The 12084-nt window shown below is 50.3% G+C and overlaps 8 protein-coding genes across 8 annotated transcripts; 3 read left to right on the forward strand and 5 right to left on the reverse strand.

Moving 5' to 3' along the window:
- Nucleotides 1-9: 9 nt before the first annotated feature.
- Nucleotides 10-1008, reverse strand: B9G98_03676 (WD repeat-containing protein JIP5; the record flags this gene model as incomplete). The annotated part of the gene is made up of 1 exon (XM_024810233.1): nucleotides 10-1008. One exon carries the CDS (start codon nucleotides 1006-1008, stop codon nucleotides 10-12), a length of 999 nt encoding a protein of 332 aa, XP_024666001.1.
- A 483-nt stretch (nucleotides 1009-1491) lies between these two features.
- B9G98_03677 (Ornithine decarboxylase) lies at nucleotides 1492-2724 on the forward strand (the record flags this gene model as incomplete). The annotated part of the gene is made up of 1 exon (XM_024810234.1): nucleotides 1492-2724. One exon carries the CDS (start codon nucleotides 1492-1494, stop codon nucleotides 2722-2724), a length of 1233 nt encoding a protein of 410 aa, XP_024666002.1.
- Nucleotides 2725-2850: 126 nt separating this feature from the next.
- Nucleotides 2851-4094, reverse strand: B9G98_03678 (Inositol polyphosphate multikinase; the record flags this gene model as incomplete). The annotated part of the gene is made up of 2 exons (XM_024810235.1): nucleotides 2851-3091; nucleotides 3238-4094. The coding sequence occupies 2 exons, from the start codon at nucleotides 4092-4094 to the stop codon at nucleotides 2851-2853; spliced, it is 1098 nt and encodes a 365-aa protein (XP_024666003.1).
- A 547-nt stretch (nucleotides 4095-4641) lies between these two features.
- On the reverse strand, nucleotides 4642-5928 carry B9G98_03679 (Uncharacterized protein C30D11.11; the record flags this gene model as incomplete). Its single annotated transcript, XM_024810236.1, has 1 exon — nucleotides 4642-5928. One exon carries the CDS (start codon nucleotides 5926-5928, stop codon nucleotides 4642-4644), a length of 1287 nt encoding a protein of 428 aa, XP_024666004.1.
- A 371-nt stretch (nucleotides 5929-6299) lies between these two features.
- B9G98_03680 (Tropolone cluster transcription factor tropK) lies at nucleotides 6300-8633 on the reverse strand (the record flags this gene model as incomplete). The annotated part of the gene is made up of 1 exon (XM_024810237.1): nucleotides 6300-8633. One exon carries the CDS (start codon nucleotides 8631-8633, stop codon nucleotides 6300-6302), a length of 2334 nt encoding a protein of 777 aa, XP_024666005.1.
- Nucleotides 8634-9249: 616 nt separating this feature from the next.
- On the forward strand, nucleotides 9250-9681 carry B9G98_03681 (hypothetical protein; the record flags this gene model as incomplete). Its single annotated transcript, XM_024810238.1, has 1 exon — nucleotides 9250-9681. One exon carries the CDS (start codon nucleotides 9250-9252, stop codon nucleotides 9679-9681), a length of 432 nt encoding a protein of 143 aa, XP_024666006.1.
- A 190-nt stretch (nucleotides 9682-9871) lies between these two features.
- On the forward strand, nucleotides 9872-11230 carry B9G98_03682 (Sphingoid long chain base kinase 4; the record flags this gene model as incomplete). Its single annotated transcript, XM_024810239.1, has 1 exon — nucleotides 9872-11230. One exon carries the CDS (start codon nucleotides 9872-9874, stop codon nucleotides 11228-11230), a length of 1359 nt encoding a protein of 452 aa, XP_024666007.1.
- A 122-nt stretch (nucleotides 11231-11352) lies between these two features.
- B9G98_03683 (60S ribosomal protein L13) lies at nucleotides 11353-11973 on the reverse strand (the record flags this gene model as incomplete). Its single annotated transcript, XM_024810240.1, has 1 exon — nucleotides 11353-11973. The coding sequence occupies one exon, from the start codon at nucleotides 11971-11973 to the stop codon at nucleotides 11353-11355; it is 621 nt and encodes a 206-aa protein (XP_024666008.1).
- Nucleotides 11974-12084: the final 111 nt, after the last annotated feature.

Raw genomic sequence — 12084 nt, forward strand, 5'->3', positions numbered from 1 at the left:
CACGAATGATTAAAGATCTTCAAAAAGAGCCTTGGGTTTCTTGGTGGGCTGTGCAGACTTCCCCTTGCCTCTCACGCCTTTCTTCTTCTTCTTCTTCACGGCCGTTTCTTCCTTATTTTCGGGATCTACCTCGTCCTTATTCCAGAGTTTCAACAACCCCATGCTTCCAGACACAAGGTGGTAATCGTTGTCCCAGTCCAGAATCGACACCTCTTCCAAGGGGGAGTGGGTGCGCTTGGCAATGACCTTGCCTGAAATAATATTAATGTCAAATACAATACCGTCGGATGTTCCAGCAACAACAGTGTCTTCTCCTTCGCCAGCCAAAACAGCATCGACACTCTCTTTGCTTAAACGGACACGACTCTGCTGGTCTAGAAGATGATCGTTGTTCCAGATTGTGATGACGCCTTCAGACATTCCGAAGACAGATTTCTGTTCGCTTGGCACACAACCGCATAGCATTTCATCCTCTTGATCTTCGCTGGTTGAAACGACACCATTTCGGAGATCGACATGGATGAGGCTTGTCATACCAGTAACAACAAAGTGATACTTGTTTTTGAATTCCAAAGCACACACCGATGTGATGCAGTCCTCATGTAAGGATTTTAATTGGTGGGTTTGCTTCAGATTCTCGAGGTCAAACACTGTGAGGGTACCCTCGTCGTCACCAACTGCGAGGTACGCTTCGTTGATGGCAATTGCGCTGGGGGAAACATCCAATTTGGCTTTTGCTCGAACCTTACCAGACCCAGACAACGCCTTTTTAATAACATTGTCGGAGCCGGCACTAATGACGTATTCGCCGTCTTGTGTATATCCTATCGACCTGCAGCTTGATTTATGGCGCTTAGTTGCCCAAAGAACTTTCGGATCCTGGCCATCGAGAGTGTAACTGTACGCCGAAACTGTTCCAGTAGCGAGCCCTAGTACGAACTCATTCTTTTCTGGATGAAAGGCTGCGCAAAATAGCGGATCTTCGAACTCCAAGCTGAAAATTGGCATCCTGCGATACAAGCGCTGGTAGGAAAAAAAATTGGGCTCGGGCTACTTAGCTAATCAGAATGATACCCCCAGTTGTAGGCGCTCACTTTGCATAGCATGTGCGCTTGGAGACTATCAAGGCGGATTTGAAACAGGGACATGAAGATGTGCTCGGGGGACGCCTCAAAAACGTAGCTACACAGTCCAAATGAATGATGAAACAGAGCATAAAACTCACATTCATAGGGCGTTTGACCTTCTAGATCGTTGCTTCTGAGTCCTGCATTTGATCGATGTTGAATGCCTAGCCCTTGCTGTGCTTTGTATTTTTCACATCGACCCTAACCCAAAAACAATCCGTAAAAGAGTCTGCCCTCTGAAATTTCTTCAGTCCTTCAAGGTGGTCATAGGAGATCGCCTTACGAGAGTTGCCGCATAAAGTCCATCAGTAGGCCTTCCAATTGAGGGCCGTTATTTTTGACCCAGTTAATCTGCACTCCGAATATGAGTTGCCCTACCGTAGCCCCGTTGGCCAGAGCCTCTCTGCTTTCGCGAATTGGCAATGTGCAAGAACACGTCACTTCCCACGACCTCGTTCACAAAACCATGCGGATGATTGTTGCCAGCCGCGCCAAGGAGAGTCACCCCTCTGAAGATTCGTTTTTCGTGGGGGACCTTGGGGTGGTTGCCCACCAAGTGCGTAGCTGGAGGGACAATTTGCCCAGTGTGCAACCCCACTATGCTGTGAAATGCAACAGTGAACCGCAGGTTTTGAGACTGCTTGCCGGATTGGATGTTTCGTTCGACTGTGCCTCGAAGCATGAGATATCTGAGGTTCTTCCTTTGATCAGAGACCCTCGTCGCATTGTCTATGCCAACACCGTCAAGCATCCAAGCTATATTCGCTACGCTGCCGAAGTTGGGGTAAAGCGGATGACTTTTGACAGCGTAGACGAGTTGCACAAGATAAAGGAGAACCACCCTGATGCTGAGTTGTTGTTGAGAATTGTCACCGACGACAGCGCATCTCTCTGCCGGTTGAGCTGCAAGTTTGGTGCACCTCCCGACATGTGGCCTGATTTGTTGAAAACGGCTCGTGATATTGGCTTGAATGTCATTGGCGTGGCTTTTCACGTCGGGAGTGGCTGCACTAACTCAGAATCGTACCGCGATGCCATCCGTGACGCTCGTTTAGCCTTTGCCGAAGCTGAAGCTTATGGGCACACCATGCGTGTGCTTGACATTGGCGGTGGTTTCGAGACCGAAACGTTTGTGGATACTGCAAAGCATATCCGTAGTGCGATTTCGGAGTTTCACTTTGAGAACACAGAGCTGATTGCCGAGCCGGGCCGCTTCTTCGTTTCGAAAGCTTTCACCTTGGCAACTTGTGTATTGGGTCGCCGACTCACTAAATCTGACGCAAGCGAAGGTATGCTGTACCTAAGTGATGGTGTCTATGGTAACCTGAACCTGATCATTTTTGATCATCAAGTTGTCCAGCCCACCTTGTTGGAAGCTGGTGGTTCCAGCGACACTACCATGACGGCATCTGTCTGGGGTCCCACGTGCGACGGTCTTGACAGAATCAACCAAGTTGTCGAGTTCCCGCGTACTGTGAATGTTGGCGATTGGCTTTACTTTGAGAACGTTGGTGCATACAGCTTGTCTGCGTCCACCAGCTTCAACGGGTTTAACCGCGGCTGTGAAATTCACTATGTGTATTCAGGAGTGCACTAAAAAGCACGAGTATCAGTTAGATATGTAGTGCAAAAAGAAAATTATATAGACCAAGATTATAATTGCCGACCAGTCGTAACCTAATCTGGCCTAGGATGCTGAGCACTAGTCGAGGAAGCAGCTCTATTAAATGGCAAACTTGGGGGCTTTGGATGAGATATCGACAATGTCCAATCCGGGCGGAAGCGACTCACGGATCTTTTTGGCCCGCTCTGCGCTTTCGACGTTAAGAGTGTAGACAAAACGGTGGCCCCGGAGCTTGAATTTTGTGCTTGAGTCCGAGTTGGTTTTGATAATGACTGATTTTACGTCTTTACGGGACGCCAGCTCGACAAACTCTCGGATATCTTCAATGGTATTGGGCATACTGAGATGGTTGTTTGATCGTAGTAGTAAGTCTTTTTTGGGAAATGCTTTCTCAGCCGCTTCGCAGGGCGGTTAAAGCCGGGTAACGGCGGTTGAAACTCCTTGTATACTACAATTGTACCATATTAAACGGATTTGAGTTGGGACAGATGCTTTGAAACATTATTTAGACCCTCAATTACTTGAAGATCGGGCTCTGATGCTAGTGTGGAGTGAGCAAAATCAATAAGCTTTACTGTGACCATGGCCGGCTCGTCTTCCAGATCGCCGTCTGTGTCTGAGTCTTGTTCTGGCTCTGCTTGGTATTGGTGCTCGATCTTAGCTTGGAGATCGCTCAAGCTGCCTTCATAAATAATTAACAGACTGCACGAGTACATTTTTGTGGGCTCGAGCTTGAGACACTCGATAATGTGCTCGATTCGTTGTACGATCGAGTCAATTACCGCCCAAACATACTCGTTCTCAACCTGGGGGAACAACTGTACCAAATAGTCGTTAATATTCTCGGCGGTCGGCTCGCGACCGAATTGCTTGTCGAAGACCTTACGGGATCCGTCGGGTAAAACTACCGACATTCCGGCAATCCGAAAGCCCAATGACCCCGACGTGGTTGTTTTCGAGACATTGTCCAGCCTCTGCTTTTTGGCAGCAGGTGCCATTTCGTCCCATAATCGGAATCCCAGTTTGATGTCGGCAATAGTCGGCTTGACAAACCCCACTAACTCGTCCCGCAAAACAATCGAAAGCTCTCCGTCACTGGCCAGCTGGGAAAACTGGTCTGGATCGATCTGCTCGAGGTCTTCATTCAGCAAAAGCTGGTCATGTGCTTTCTTGGCCCCAGACACAAGCGTACCCATAAACACCGGTACCACATCCAACAGCGGGCTATCCTTTTCAAGTAGCCGGTGGTAAAAATCTACCTCCTGCTGGACGCACGGTTTTATAAAAATGCCATTGCCCTGTTGACAACCGGGGTGTCCGGCTGCTACCAGAGCCTCCTGCATGGGAACTAGTGTACTAAGCTTTGGAACCCACTGGGACTCTAAGGGCGAGATTAGTTAGGTTCTCTCCCAGCCTGACACATAAGATAAATGACCTTTCTGGATCGTGGGCTTCATAGTATTGGGCGACCCATGCTATTAGGGTTCACCACGCTGGTCGTGCTTGCCGCGACGTTTTCGATTCTTGAGGGCCCAGTTGAGCTTGAGGCGGATCGAAAGAATCGCCGTGCCGTGGACAAACGCTAGCAAAATCCTGCACAAGGATTTTTTTCACCCCACACCCAGGCACCATTGGCCGCGCTTGATGGCCGCTGAGGCCTGTTACTACATATATATTCGAATTGACATGGCATTGTGGAACCGAGTCCCTCTTTCCTCTCTTCTGTGCTTTTCGCCCCTCCCATTTTTTTCTCACCCGCCGTTCACCCGCCTCTGCTCCCAGTGGGACTATTACGCAGCCACCTTCTTTAATGTGCGAGCGGCGGAGGACAAGCCATCTTCTATCTTCATTTAATCTTAAAGTATTTTCATAATAATCATTACAGCGGGGTTATGCACAAACGAACGATTTAGCTTCTTCGAAAAGTAAAAGCGTTGCCTTGTAGTGGTAGTAGATACCGCCAAAGACGCACAAGTGCCATAGGTTGTGGGACATGCCAATATAGTCGACAATGGTGCCCTGCATCCAGCGCTCGGGGATGAGGAACGCGTAAAAGACGATGCCAACGGCATAACAAAGCAGGCTTTTGACCACCGGCAGGTAGAACACGACTACCTCAGAGGCCGCTCGATATATCATTGCGTGCAGTCCGGCTACGACACCAGACAGGGCAAAGCTCACAAAGAAAATAACCCGGGTGTGCCTGGCTTCTGGCGAATCAAAGGAGGGAGTCCATGTGAAGAGAACGCCACCTACGCCAAACAGCGATGTGAGAATAGTGTAGAAAGTGCGAGCGACGGGGTGACAATATAGTGAGGCATGGATAGTGGTAACAATAGAAGCAGCAATCAGAACAGTAATTCCAGTATAGTCGACACACGACATGCGCTGCTTTATGTGCAAATGGGCGATGTTGCAGAACGTGTGCCAAGTGACGGAACAGAAAAGACACTTGAGAGCTGCAATAATAAATACGACGACAGGGATCCGATCCACCCAGGTCAGGGCCTGCCAAGTATCGGTGGAAGGCATTTCGTAGAACGCCAACCCGAGGAGTACAATAAACCCAACAACGTGTGTCCAAATATTAGCCGTCTCATTGTGCAGACGACCAACTGAGCTGATACACTCGGTGTGGTTGCGGCAGAACCGGTAGCCGTTGATAATATACGGGTTGTCTTTCCAGCCGTCTGGAAGTTCGTCGATACTGAGGAGTCCGTTAGAGCGGGCACGCTCCAATGCAGTCTGAACAGAGTGTGCCGCATACGAATCCTCGATCTTCAGGACCATATCCTCAAAGAACTTGAGCCCAGCAGCCGCCTTCTGGGCAACTGACTCCTTAGTCTTGATCACATCTTGGCAGTGCTTTTCGACAACTTTGAGGAATGCCTCTGCCCGTTCGCGCTGCTGTTTTACTACGTTTTGCTCAAGCTGGCTCAGGATTTGAAGAGCGCTGTCAATTTGGTGATCCACAGCTGCCGCACCGTACGCCTCCCAGCTGGCCATCTTGCGCTCGATTTTGGCCAGGAGGTCTTCCATTTTGTGGAGAACTACATCTTCAAACTCAAGAACACTCGATTTTGCCGTCAGTTCGCTCCCATTATCATACTCCGCCCCCGTTGTCTTCGCGCCCGGACAGGTATCCGCGGCCTTTTCAGGCTTTCGTTCAGTGAGCATTGCGGGATTGTGTTCAACTTTCCAAATGAGTGTGGTTTCGGAGGGTGCAAATAACTAAAATTCTTGGGAAGTCACCAGCGAATCTTTTGTTTTGCCCAACCAATAGTAGTGGTCCGGCCAATCGTCAAGTAAGGCTTTGATAAGGCGGCTTTATCGCACGTGGGAAACTGCCCGACACCAAAAAAAAAAGGCACTTTTAAGGAAACCCTTGCCCCAAACGACCGACGTCTCTGTGACGCAAAGAGGGGAACTCGCCATGCAAGATGCCGTCATATGTTGGTGGGATAAGTGTCTGGGGTAGCAGCGGCGCGGCTGGGGGGCGGTTGTTAGATTTGGAAATAAATATTTAATACTATGGCAGATGTACACTCTTATTGCCAGCCTACATGCTGATACGATCCGGGGGAGTGGTCGAACCAATGCGGGTCTGCTTCTTCGAATCCTCCCAGTCCCTTGGAAATTTGGTCAGAGAAAAGTGTGTCTTCCATGGTGAGATCGATGCTCTCGGGGAAAATATCCGGCGGGTCGTCAAAAGTACCTGGTTCAACACCACCGAACGAATTGCCGGTGGGATAAATATGACCGTAGTGGATGGCAGCATGGTGGTGGGAGCTGATGGCAGGGTCCCTGGTGCCGCCGTTTGGTCTCGCACGAGACTCCTCGGTTTGACCCGATTCAGCGCCAATACCGAACCGGTAGCCGTTGTCGCCGGGTGGCGCAATGGTTTGGCGGGTTTCTTCATTGACCAGCTCTCTCTCATCCAAAACCCGGGACATCTCCAGAGCAGAGGCAAAGTCCATGCTCAGCATAGTCTCTGATTTGATGGGAATCCCGGAGCTCACGTCAACAGGTGACACAGAGTTCGGGGAGTCTGCCGAGGGAGTCTTTCGCGCATTAGGGATCCGAGAAGGCGTCACCCCACTGCTGTAAGTAGCCACGGGCGATAAGGTTGAGCTCGTGACACTGGGAGGGTTTTCATCCACAAAGGAAGGAGACCCCTCGCCAGGATCTAGATCGGTTCCTTCGTCGCCTGAATCGTCTTTATCAGCCCATTTTTCAAAAAAGTTCGGCAGCGTGAGATTAACCCGACGAGCAACAAGTACCTCCTCGACACGCTTGACTGTATCGTCCTTCTGAGGGGTCATGGCGTTGATCAAAAAGGCTGTGAGCATGACAGAAAGAGGCATGTCATCTTTGAGTTGACGCAATGTCTCAACCATGTATGCCAGAGGCGCCTGGAAGTTCTGAAGCGCAACGAGTTCGTAGTCCGCAAGAGCCATAATCAAAACACTGACCACAAACAAGCAAATCGGGTGAAGAGGGTGAGCCGAGATGACACTAAGATCATGAGGGTTTCTGGTCACGAGAAGAATTTCAAGCATCGCCATCATCGCTTTCTGCAAAAGTTTAGCGGGGTACATCAAAGGTAAAAGAACTGGCATGGCCTGAATGCCATATAGGCCCGTTCGGCAGATACCTAGCATACCCGCTTGACCAAGGACATTGATAAGAACATAGGAAATTCGGCGCCATTTTTCCTCCTGGTACCTTTCAAACGCCTGTGTATTAGATTCGTCTTCCACCGGGGTTGGGATGGACGGGATGACTGGTATGTGGGTGCGAAGAGCAACCAAGCAATTATCGACTTTCTGATACTCATTCAACCACTCCTTTGGAGCATTGATAAATTGCTTTCGCGGGAATCGTCCAAGCTCAAGGGCTTGGTAACTACATTCGCACAAGGTGACAAAGTAAGCGAGCCGTGCGTTGGGGTACCGGGAGAATAGGGCCGGCTCCCGCATGAGGTCTTCAATGCGGCAAGTGTCCGAAGCATAGTTTCCGGCCAAAAAGGCATCATCATCCATCGGTACCCGGGTAACAACCTCATGGAGATCGATACTGCCATTAATAGTGGTGGCCAACGAGCCCAAGCGGTCGCACAGAAACACAAACCAGAACGCCCTCCGCAGCTCTGCGGTTTCCACATTGTCCAAGACGATCTGGTCATTGTAGGTGGCACCGTCGATATAGCCCAAAAGTAACATAGAAAGTGCACGGTGAGCTTTCCCCACAGATATCCAGGCTTGGGGCAACAGTCCCTCACGGCACTCTAAATGAGCAATGAGACAGATTGCTTGAACAAAGCCTACAGACGCTGCACCATTAAGACGTCGGAAGTTTTCAGCCTTGTGAAGGTACTTGCGGGCGCGGGAATACAAGATTGTCTTGAGACGGCGAAATCGGGGAACTATTGCAGCGGCGGTGGCCATAATCGCGTATTGCAGAAAGGGCCGCGGCTGTTTATCAGGAGGTTGTGCCATGAGCGACAAGTAGCGTGTTTTATCAACAATAGGGATCATTATATTGAAGGTCGAGAAAAAGATTTGCGTGAGCTGGTTGACCAATTCGGGGGGCGGCATAGGCTCGTCAAGATTCATCGACACTGCATTGCTTGAGTCCTGGGGCTTTTCGCTGGGGTCAATGCAATAATCAGATAGCAACTTTTCAAGCTGAGTTATGCGGCACTCCAAGCTTCGCACATAGCCACGCTTTGGTCCAGCTTTCCTCACGACTTCGGGATACTCGCACACTTGATGCAGACGCTGGCACGTTGAGCAAGTGGGGCGTTTGCCGTCGCATTTCAATTTACGACGTCTACAACACCCACAAGCAATATGTCTCTTGGGGCCCTCGGAAGATGACATCGGAAAAGGTTCAAAAGAAAGCTGAGGTTTACCTTCGTGGTTGTAGAGGTGTGGGTTGGGGCGGATAATGCCTTCACAAGGATATGGGCTTGAGTTCTGTTCTGTCAGCGAACTTCAGGCTGCATGATACCTCCAGCACGCAACAGCCACTGGGGCGGCCTAGCAGTGGCATGCCCTAAAGTGCATTCGCCCTGCTGGTTCAACAGCACGGTTTCAGCACTGTCGTTCACTGTTAAAGCTATATTTCACTAGTCGTTGCAACACTTCTGCAGCTATCCCCCTACAACCCTCGCCCCAGTGCAGGTCCCAATTGAGGGGAACCTTAGCGCGGAATCGGGTCGACGAAGCGTAGGATCGAACCCTGGTAGGAGCAAGCGACAGCCCACAAAACCTTCGCGGAAACTGTATTTCTATTTTCAGTCTACTCTTGGCAATCCCGAGTTTTTCATTCACATGCAGCCAGACTGTTGACCTTGGATTTGCATGGCCCTGTAGGCCTACATGCTGCCTCTCACTGCCTGTGCAGCTCTTCGCCGGCTTAGGAGGGCTTGGTTTGTCATCGGTTAGGAAATCGGCGCCAACTGGATCGGTCACGAAAACCAGAGGAAAAATTGACATGTCGGGGCTTGCGCCGCTTTTGGACGTGACTGCAACCGAGTCACAAAAGGCTTATGAGCAGTTTTTCCAGTGTATCGATTCAAGATCTATGGCTCCGCCGGCTTTGCAGCCCACCACGAAAATCGTCTGGAACGGTTCTCCGCTGGGCGGGCGGGACGCCTTTATGGCCATGCTGGCCCAGATGCCGACAACAAAACACGAGGTTACGGGATTTAATGTACATCCTTTCCCTAATGGCGATACTAATGCTTTGAACATGATGATGGATACCTCTGGGAGAGTCCAGTTTGGCAGCGAGCGTGGTGCCAATATTTTTGCATTTCAAGCTACTTTTGTCTTACGAAGGGCCGGTGCTGGCGCTCCTTTGGTGACTGAACAGCTTGTCTATCGTTTAGTATATAAACCGGCTGATGCCACTATAAGTATTTAATGTACTAAGCGGGCGATCGCTTCGCATGTACATCTCATTTAAACATCGTACTGCCAACACTAAACACACCGCCCAATCGCTAATTCAGCCGCGAGGTCAAGCATCAGAACTCAGAAGGGAATAGATAGACCAGCCTACCACCAAGCATGAAGTAAATAAATCCAGTAGGCAGCTCCATTCTCGCTTTGTAATGATCCTCAAGGGGAAGCTGGTCCACCAAGGAATAGAAGTACCCGATTCCAGCAGAAGCTACTGCGGGAGTGCGGCCAAGCAACCTCAAGTCATTTCATTTGATGAAATCATCTGGGCAGAGACTGTCGGCAATGCGATTAACCTGTCCTACATCCAGCTTAATGCGGACAAAACGAAAGGCGAACTTAGAATGACGCGCCTCCGTATAGAGGACGAAGAGCCTCAAAGCGGAGCTTCTCCTCCTGTTTACATCCTCAATGAGGCGTACGCTGACAGTAAACGCCAAAAAAGACTCTATGTGATTGTAAATCCTCATAGTGGGCCGGGCCATGCCCGCAAGCTATATCATGACCACGCCGAGAAGCTCCTTAAAGCCGGTAGATGTGAAATCACTCTACAAACGTCAAATTATATCGGACATGCGGAAGAGCTAATGAAGGACCTGGATATCGAACAATACGATGCTATAGTGTGTGTGAGCGGCGACGGTTTGCCGCATGAAGTCATGAACGGGCTGGCCAAACGGCCTGATGGAGCCCATATTTTAGCCACAACTCCTATTTGCCAACTCCCAGGTGGCTCCGGCAACGCCATGTGCTACTCACTGAACGGAACAGTCGATGTGAGTGTTGCCTGTCTCAATATTATTAAAGGCGTCGCCATGCCTACAGATTTAATGGCGATTACGCAAAGGAACAGACCCACAAGATACTCATTTTTAAGCCAATCGTGGGGAATTGTTGCTGATTGTGACCTTGGCACCGACAGCTGGCGGTGGATGGGGTCGTTCCGGTTTGAACTGGGCTTGTTGATCAAACTGATCTCTGGCAACACCTACCCTTGTAAAATTTCCTACAAGCTTGCATGTCCTGAAGAACGGAAAAGCGTCATTGCATACTTTAGCGAGAATAAGGCGTCAGGAATCAGCCAAAAGCTGGATGAGCACTCCCTTGATCTGAAATATGGAACAGTCGACGACCAAATACCCCAGGACTGGACAGTGGAAACGCATCGCGACATGGTTAATTTTTACGTCGGAAATATGCCATGGATGTCTTCCGATGCAATTGTGTTTCCTTATACATTACCTCAAGACGGCGCTATGGATATGATCACCTGGGACTCGGACGTAAAGTTTTTTGAAGGCCTTCAGCGATTCATTGCCATGACCAAAGCCACCCATGTGAACAACCCAAGATTAATCTATCGAAAAGTAGTGGCCTATCGTCTCGAGCCACTGTCTGAGCATTATTTGTCCGTGGACGGCGAAAGCTACCCTTGTGAACAATTCCAGGTAGAGCTTCTGCCCCGGGCAGGCTGCATTTTGAGTCGAGGAGATTATGCAGCTGTTCCTTAAGTTCCTCAGCAAGTAGTAAAACCTAGGACTTTTTAAAGATGTACAGCTGCTAATGAATAGTTATCGCATTACTGACTGGTACTATAAATACCCCTTCAACCAGTCGGGGCATGCTTTTTGCTTTATTTCTCAGCCTCAGCCTTGGCCTTAGCACGGGCAGCCTTAGCACCGGCGTAACGAGCCTCAGAGCGGGCCAGACGGAGGGTGCGGTAAGCATCGGTGGTCTGAACAGAAGAGACGGGGGCAGTGGTGATCTCGATGGTCTCCTTGACGATGGGGAAGGCGGCAGAAATGGTAACCTGGGTAGCAGCCTCGATGTCAGCCTTGGAAGCATCGCCCTTCTTGGGCTTGCCAGCCTTGCGGGGGAAGACAATAAGACGAGCCTTGTAGTCCTTCAAGCGGGCAACGTTGAGCTCAAAGCCCTCAACGGAGCGGTTCTGACGGCGGTGGTCGACAGCGATACCGACGGTGCGGGCGTAGTTGCGGGGGATACCAGCAGCCTTGAGCTCATCAAGGGAAAAACCGCGGCCGGCACGGGTCTTGCGGTTGTAACGCAGAGTAGGGCAACGGACAACGGGACGCAAAAGGTCAAGAGGACGGGGAGCGACAGCGGCAGCCTTCTTGGCACGGGCATTGCGGCGAGAGACCTTCTTGCCGGCCTGGTCGAAGTGGGTCTTGACACGCTCCTGCCAGTTCTTCCGGAAGTGGTTCTTAAGGATGGGGTTATTCTTGGAGATGGCCATCTTTCAGAGTGTGAGAAGGGTTGGCGATGCGACCGAATAGTGATTTGTTTGGCGCGTGGAGTCGACAAATTGATCCAGCCCTAAGCCCTAGCTCACGTCAGTTGAAAACCT

Source organism: Wickerhamiella sorbophila, assembly GCF_002251995.1.
Source record: "Wickerhamiella sorbophila strain DS02 chromosome Unknown contig2, whole genome shotgun sequence".
Taxonomy (NCBI): domain Eukaryota; kingdom Fungi; phylum Ascomycota; class Dipodascomycetes; order Dipodascales; family Trichomonascaceae; genus Wickerhamiella; species Wickerhamiella sorbophila.